Source organism: Notothenia rossii (genome assembly GCF_949606895.1).
Source record: "Notothenia rossii genome assembly, chromosome: 4".
NCBI lineage: Eukaryota > Metazoa > Chordata > Actinopteri > Perciformes > Nototheniidae > Notothenia > Notothenia rossii.
This window is the reverse complement of record NC_136902.1, coordinates 82,173,750-82,182,442: the sequence shown is the minus strand read 5'-3', so window position 1 is coordinate 82,182,442 and position 8,693 is coordinate 82,173,750. Positions and strand designations below refer to the sequence as shown.

Here is an 8,693-nt window from a genome sequence, read left to right as displayed (position 1 = left end):
TGTAGGTCTAATGTTGCATTGCCTGTGAATTCCAACAAAGAATGAAGAAAGTACATGAACACTATTTATGCCTTTTATTATTTATTTATTTATTAGAAGGGACCCTACAGCTTATTTATTATATTGCATTTTATTAGTGTTATAATTGTGTTTACATTTTAAAATGTTTAAGAATAATTTAAATTATCACCAATATATTCAGCACAAAATATTAATATCAATTATTTTTAATAGTTATCAAATCAACATTATTCTGTTATCTGACAGAGATGGAAAAAGTACTCATATGGTTAATTTACTGATAAGAATATATCCGACAAACATATTAATAATAACAGGGATGGAAAGTCACTAAGTATAAGTATATAACATAAACTGTAATCCACTTCAATTCTGATTATCTTGAATCTTTCTTGAGAACTCAATTTTAAGTAAACTATTCATACTACACTACAAATCTATCAAAGGTCAATATCATACTTTTACCCCTCGGCATTTAGAATTAATATCTACCAATTACTTATTCAGATTACGCTGTTTCATACATAATTCAGATTTTCATACACATGTTTTGATGTCATTAGTGCAATATCCATGCAGAATGCTTCATGCAATGTCAAATGTATGTGTCATTTCATTTGACATCAGTTGCTTTGTTTGAAGAGTACAACACATTATATTCTTGGCAAAAACGCATGTACCCACTTGGGCCTCATCCTAAGGAAAGTGTCAGATACTGTACAAACAAGTTATTATAAGGTTTTTCATACGATATGCAGAATGTGGAGAAGAGATGTTGCTGTTTGCTGGGGGAGGGGGGAGTAATGGACTGTGGTGGATTCCTGCCCCGGGGCCTCCAGTGTGTTAATCCGGCCATGCTTATACAGTATCAGTATGTGGGACAGGCCAACAGGATCAACAAAGATGCCACTGTGATGATTAAATCAGTGTTGCAGAGCCCTAATGCCACAGTGTTTTCAGTACACATTCATAGGGAAGCAATATTGCAGAGTATGTTAAAGCTACATTTCATGTTGTGTTGTGTGCACTTTTAGAGACAGCAACCCAGAAGCCTTTCACCAGATTTATTCCAAGGAAGAAAAAAAATTCTCAAAATGTCATCCATTTGTCTTCTTGTCAAAAATGTCCTTACATCTGAAGAAAAATAAGACCACCAGCACTCAGATTTCAACAAATCAAATAATTAACAGATGACTGGATGTAGCTGTCCGTATAGTCATGTATACATTTCAGATTAAATGGGGATATTATTTGTGGTAGATTATCATATGTATAATCTAAATACACATGTGGTTCTCTTTCACCTCCTCTTTCTAATAGTCAAAGTTTGGGGTTGTTCAAAATGGCATGAAAAAAAAGAGAACAGGATGCAACCACTTTAAATACATAAAAAAAATTGAATTCTCCCATTGTAATAATGAAGGACAATCAAGTAACATTTCTTTTAAAACTTTGATATTTACAGCAATTCTATTTTTGCCACTTTTAACAATTATGTCACTGGTTTTTATTACAATGACATTACTTCACATGTTAGAGTCCTGCTGTTCTGTCATGATGGGAAAGATTGTGTTCATAATTTCTTGATAATGTATCAGAAGAAAAGTTTTATAGAAACACAGCCCTCAACTTCACACCAACATTAGAGAACAAAAATAACTGTAGGTATGCCTGTTTATATCTTTGCAGCTTGGCCAGGAAGTAGACAATGTTTGCTTGGCACAGTTAGCCCTGACTCTCTATGACAAACAAAGAGGGGATGGATACACACTCAGTATAGAAAACTGTCTCTGGTCCGGACACTCAAAAGCATTTTAGGATTACATTTGTCACAGGCATTTGGATTTCTTCTTATGGAAACATCATGAACTAACACTTAAATGCCTTTGAAAACTCAGAGCTAAAAATAATTTAACAAGAGGCATAGGTATTTACATAGGAATCTATGCAACGTCACAGAGGCAGACACTTTGTATTGCACATTAAAAAGGCAGGTACATATGAAACAGTGGTTTAAAAAGAATAAAAGTGGGATAACCACATGTGAGTAAGAGAGAGTCTACAAACACATCTGTACGCCCTTTGAGAAATGTATCGTAAAAAAAGACCAAGGCAGATCAAACCATTGCATTCAATCGCACCGATGCATATCCCAAAGTAAGTGTATAACACATAAATCAAACCTCTTTGCTTACCAATTAACCATCATCCCCAATGCACCCTCGTGAGACCCTTTGAAGAAAAAAAAAATATTTATTAAAATCCTATGATAGCAATATTTTTGCTTTCATCTACCCTCACTTTCATTATGAACTGAAGTACACTGGAGGTTTGCATCTGCATCATCTATCAACACCAGCGTTTCTGCTTGATTTTCATTACCGCCAGTCCTCTCTCTCTTATCTGCTCACCCACTCAACCGTCCACTTCTTTGCTCTCTCATTCTCACCCCTCCACCACACTGCCTACATGCAGTACTGTTTTCAGACGTTACTCTTTGTGTAACTATTGCGTGGTTGTTTTACCCCAACTCTGCAGCTTTTCATATTTTAAATATTGTTAAGTAAAACTGAATATGGCATATTGTAACACAAAACCCCATGGCTTCCGTTCTATATGAGGCACAATCTGAGAACTTAACATTATTTGTATTTCTGCATGCAGCAAAAGTGAACTGTTAATGCTTTCAGGACAGTCATTTCTGTGATGGCTACATCTCTAGTTCCTTCTTCTTAACTACTTTTTGGGTGCATTCATAACTGAAAATGCTGATGTGTCTGCCTAATAATTCACTGGTGGTGGTATATATAATTTTAAATAGAAAGAAGTGAACGTGACATCTGAGGTCTTTACACAGGTATTTCACAAATATACATCTTTTTGAGCATTGCGATCATTCATTCACCACATTGATACTCAAACTATGTCTATAACAAATATACAACATACATATTAAACAGACTCTTTATTTCAATTTTCATATATTAAAAGCTCTAAGAAAGGCAGCAGAGATGCGCAATAAGGCAGATCCATATGACACACTGAATGACACACTCCATATAACACGCTCTACTCTGGCACATTTACACTAACAGATGAGATGGATCTTTTAAAGGGCTTCGGTTGCTCACTATCTAAAGTGGTTTATGAGGAAGTCAGTAAACTAAAAGTAAAATGAAGTGAGATCGGTGCGAGAGAATAGGAAGGATGGCAGAGGGTGGGAAGGATGACAGAGAAAAATTAAGTGTTTTAGGTCCTGATCGACCTTTATTTGAGGTTTAGATGCACCCTTGATGCAGTGACATGCAGATTAAAGCACAGGGAGTGTGTGTTTAACGTTTTATGCATGAAGTTGGTGTTATGGCCAGGGATCTGTGACTCTGTCATTGATCAGTGATTGTCAATTTGTCCCTTACATTTTCCCAAAATTGAGGACACATGAGGGTTATAACGCTGTGTGAGTAAATGAACTAAATCTCTGTCGTACAACATGGTGATGAATTAATTAAATATATTTTGAAGAGCTGCATACAAAAAGTGTGTGTGATGGTATAAAAAATGGACTGCATTAATTTCTTAGCCATGGAGAAATCAACACTGACATAGAATAAAAGAATAATACATGAGGTGTCCATACAGCATGCATTCATAAGCATCAGGTGAGGGACTATGGCAGCTGCTTGTGTGTGAACAACGCTGAGCCATTGAAATCAAAATCAAGCCATTAGGAAACAGTTTACAGAAAGTATAGCACTTTATCTCACTGATACATGTTGAAGCAGTCTTTTCCATAAGAACTGTTTTTTGTCTGTTGTGTGTCGACACAGTATGCACATGTACATATGTTTGTCAGTGTGTGTGTGTGTGTGTTTTTACAATCTTAATCAGGACCAGTGCTCTATGAATGAACCTGTGACCTGTGTTTAAAAACTCATTTTTCCAGTAGAACTTCTGAAAAAGACAAAAGTCAACACCTTCTGCTTTCCTGAACCAGAGACACAAGCAACATGTGGCGTCTAATCACTGAACCGGCTCAGACGGATCTGCTCGTTTCAAATCACTCATCTGATTTAATTAGTTTGAAACTTGTTCTGTCCATTCTGCATGACCAGCTAAACATCTAGGTGATGGACAGCAGAGAGGTCCCTCCCTCTTGGGTCACTCCAAAGGTATCCTCGGCCTCTTACTGGACCACAGAGAACTTCAAGCTTCCCGCTGTCGTCACTGACCGCTCCCTCCTTCTTCTTCTTCCAGGCATCCGTTGATGCAGTGGTCGTCGCTCCCAAAAGCGCCCTGGGACTGCAGCAGCTCGTACTCCTGGTCCAGGAAGTCTAGGCTGTTGTTGCTAGGCAACCCACGGACGGAGAACTTGTGGGACACTTTGGTCCACTGCTCTCGATTTGCCGCCACTCTCATGTACAGCTCAGTGGCCTCAGGAAACAGTTCAGAGAGGAGCCTGGAGGACAGAGGGCAGTGTTGGCATGCGAGTACAAATATGATTATTGATATACAACGAAGTGTGGTTTTAACGTAATTACTTTACAAGAAAATATCTTTATCACACCCGTGTTAAGAATTTGGCCACGTCTTTACAGTCCCAATACAATTGATTTATACTTTTATTAAAACTAAAACACCACTGTATTTTGATACACCTGTTATATATCGGAAAACAAGGAAACAGTTCAGAGAGGAGCCTGAATGACAGAGGGTATTGTTGGCATGTGAGTTAAAATAGGAGGCTTTGGGCTACTTTCTGAAGTTAGGTGTCCACGGGATATTTTACAAAAAAACATCTTTAGCGCGCCAGGGCTAATTATTTTCCCAATTTTCGCCCTTACAGTCCCAAATAAAATGGATTTAAACAACTTATACCTACTAACTGTAACTCTATGTACTAACTACACCACTGTATATATCAGGGGTACTCAAATACAAATGTTAAAGGTCCAAAAAAATGTTTTTAATAAGACAAAGGTCCGATGATTACGGTCATTCAACATTTTAAACAATTGCAACAAGATTCTTAACACGAGGTTGCAAAAACAAAAATAATCTGTGTGCAGCAGTTTTCATGGTTATTGCGTCTGTGCTTGATCCCTCAGAGTCGCAGAGCTGCGCAGTTATGAATAAAGGCAGCCGCACCCTCTTTCATTCAGCATTCCCATCATTGCTTTATAAATGTCTTGCCCCCTTGTGTGTCCTGTCCACTGAGGTTCGTCAGGCCCAACACATCTTCAACAAACTCCCCCTTTGCCTCATCATAAAAACTCACAAACACCAGCAACTGAGCATTGTCAGTGGTGCCAGTGGTCTCATCCACAGCTAAGGAAATGCACTGTGCATTTTGTATTCCATCACAAAGCTGATTAATCAAATCACCAGCCAGTATTTATGTTCTTCTGGTTGCTGTGGAATCTGAGAGGGGGATTTGCTTTATTTGACCTGTTATTTCCTCTTTTTGTTTGCCTTCAAACATGGTCTCCATCACTTCAGTCATGCATTATTTTATACTTCAGTTATTATCCAGTGGAAAGTCCTTACCTACTGGCCTAGTTAAAAAAAAGTGGTTACTTTTTTTTGGCTGGGCAGTGTAGTTTTACACACCGTCTTATTTGACTTTCTCAGGACTTAGAACAGTTTTTTGGGGGCAGACCCCCACAAAGAAAAAACACGTAAGGTCATCATCTTAACAGTTTTGTATGCTCATCCCGTGAGCAGAGCATCATGTCTATTACAGCTGAATGCCGCGATTACCATTTTGTTCAGCAAAACGCCTCACCAAATTAGTAAGATCCAAAGCTTTAGTGCGTTTTGATTCAATGAACAGCCATTGATTCAATGTACAGCCAAACTTGACAGTCTCTTCTCTGTCATTGTAGACCGCAAATACCTCATTCCTTCAGTACTTAGGTCCGAATCAGTCTATGGTCCGAATGCTTCTCGTTTTGCGCCGTACCGTTCAAATGAAATCGCCGCCAATCATATTTCAACGCTCGCGCCATGGGTTGACGTGCGTTACAAGACGTGTGTCTTGTGCTGCATTCACTTGCACTCGGACATTAGAGACGTTCTCTCATAAATGTCCGATGAGCCACAACTTTTCTTTCAAAACAAAGCTGCCAACTGGGGTGGCAGCGCCTATTTTTAGGGTGGCAGTTGCCACCCCATGCCGCCCCGGGGTCCCCGGTAGGTGAAACTAGGCTGCTAGCTACAGTACAGATGCAACTAGATGAGCTGTTAACTCTCGCTCTGACTTTTTTTTTTTTAAACACACATTTTTCCCACCCGCATTCCGCGAAGACCCGCCCTACTGTGCCTCTGATTCGCAGAGTGTTGGTGGGGGGGAAAAAACGCTGACGGGATGCTGAATGTGATTGGACCAATGCATTGACAGACACACACAGACACACACAGACAGACAGACAGATAGAGCGCTGTTTGTACACAGCGGAGAATTTTGACTCGTTGCGTTGTCTCAAAAATAACACAGATAATACAGATAATACATATGAAAAGTATAATTTCGCTCAGAGTCCAGAGACAGTTGTCGTTCGGTCCGGATCCGGACCGGAGTCCGGACTTTGAGGATGCCTGGTATATATTGTAGTAAAATGTGCACACTTTTACTTCATATTTTAATGTTTATATAAACATCTATTTTACTTTATTTTGCCTTTTATTGCACATTTAATTTGAACTTTTAATGATTGTACAACAAATAACTTTACTTTATTTGATACTCTATCGCACATTTGTAAACATTTTTTTAATTCAAAACGGTTTATTCTATTTTTTGTATCTTTTATTTTATTTCATATTAAAATCAAGCACATGTCATAAACCCAAGTACCTCGGGAAAACTAAGTATTTATTGTGGTCTTCCTGAGCAGCTGGCACCTTGTATTGCAGCCTCTGTACGAGTGTGTGTGAATGAGTGAACGCTGAATTGTATATGCCATGAGACCGGAAAGAGCAATATATAAACGCAGTCCATTTAACGTCAATTCATATTCGGAAAAAGGTAAAAATGTAATTTTTTACATCCAGGAAGAAGGTTTTGTTTTTGGTTTAGTTTCTTGGTTTTGCTGAAAGGTTGTAGCATTTGCCAGTGAAGGAGCTCTTTACATTTTGGAGTAGATCCAAATTACGGGGTTATTTTTTAGGCTTTTTAAAGGTCTATGCTCTCAGAGTGCCCTTCTAGTTTGTATTATCCTTTTTTGACTCACTGGCTGTAGACTGTAGTCTGCCTTTGGTTGCTTATTTCAAGTGGCAAAGACTGATCTTACTCTAATGTCTTGCATATCTTATTTCTAACAGTGATCTATAGTGTACAGCACTAATTTAGTTAAACCTGTATTATCCAATTTGTGGCTACTTTGGGGAAGTGCATTAGGTCCCACATAAAACAATGTCACTTATCAAGTCAATATGGCGAACATGTTACAAAACAAAGCAGACAGCGAGCAAAATTATCATTAATTTGGAGTCTCTGGCCGCCTGCCTGGCTGAATGTCAGAACAATATTCATTCTCTTTTCAGGTCTTTCTTGCTCCACAGGGAAATATCTGTCTTCATCAACACGTCGGTGTGTCAGCTGTTTGATTGTGGCTGGGTGGAAAACAGTGAGTTTGTTTTTTCGAGAGCTGTAAAACTGTGGGGTCATAAAACCATAACAATGAGCTAAAGGAAGCTATGGTCTGTGAAGCTCAGGGAGAATAGTGCTTTTTATCAGTGGGTTTTTCATTGATCAGTTGTACAGTAAATCATTATCTTTATTTTGATTAGAGTAGCTTTAAATGATCAAAAACACATTTTCACTGAAGACAATCCAAATCCAGTTTAAAGTTATATATGTTCGTGTTGAAATGAGATTCATACTTTCAGTTATCTCCCTTTGTTCAATAATTTCAATGTTGGGACAAAGGTCAGTCCTTCCCCTGATACAAAGTAGTTTGAGATAAAAGGGTTCAGGGGAAGAGGTGGGATGTTAAACGTACTTGTAAATTGGCATGGCGATATGTTCCATGAAGCTTATCTGTAGTTCGGGGATGTATGCTTTCTCTCGGTCCATCATCTCACTGGGCCTGTTCCCCATGGCTTTTTCCTGCACGAACAGACACGAGTAATGAGCCTTCTAATGTATAAAACACCAAGCACTTAAGATACTTATTAAATGATTTAACATTCAACAGGCCATGTACACTGGCACATACCAGATCTCCTTGAGAGAAGAACTCTTTGTAAATCAGCTCCTGTGAACACAAACAGAGAGACATCTGTTATTGTTAATATGGTTTCATATTCATGGTGACGTTGGTAAAGCTTAATTAAATATAGTTATGAATTGTCTCAGAATAAAGTAGCAAATATCAACTGGAATCCTCCTTAATTATATATTTTAGGGACAGACCAATTTTCCGTTTACATGTTTGTTTTTTAAAAATAAACACAAGTATTCAATATTTGATCCAAATATAACCTTAATTTGACTTTGCTGAATCATTTTTCATTTCTCATCATCACATTTAATTATTTTGTGAAATTGCTTTTTTGTTAATCCCCAAGCCTTTTCTGGCCATTGAGAAAATAAAGTACCAATTGAGACCAAAATAGACCAGAGCTTGTATTAAACAGCGTAAGAAATGTGCTTCCGTTTTGGGAGAAAGGAT

General features: G+C 38.1%; 1 protein-coding gene across 2 annotated transcripts in view; it reads right to left on the bottom strand.

Annotated features, from left to right (window-relative positions):
• Positions 1-1,071: 1,071 nt before the first annotated feature.
• pde2a (phosphodiesterase 2A) overlaps positions 1,072-8,693 on the bottom strand; it is a 139,866-nt gene continuing 132,244 nt past the window's right edge. For both annotated transcript variants that reach the window (XM_079678422.1, XM_079678423.1), the window contains exons 29-31: positions 8,238-8,276; positions 8,022-8,128; positions 1,072-4,477 (exon numbers count right to left, since the gene is read on the bottom strand). In XM_079678422.1, the coding sequence (XP_079534548.1) occupies positions 4,243-4,477; positions 8,022-8,128; positions 8,238-8,276 (381 nt within the window). In that variant the 3' untranslated portion in view covers positions 1,072-4,242. The remainder of the gene's footprint in view (positions 4,478-8,021; positions 8,129-8,237; positions 8,277-8,693) is intronic.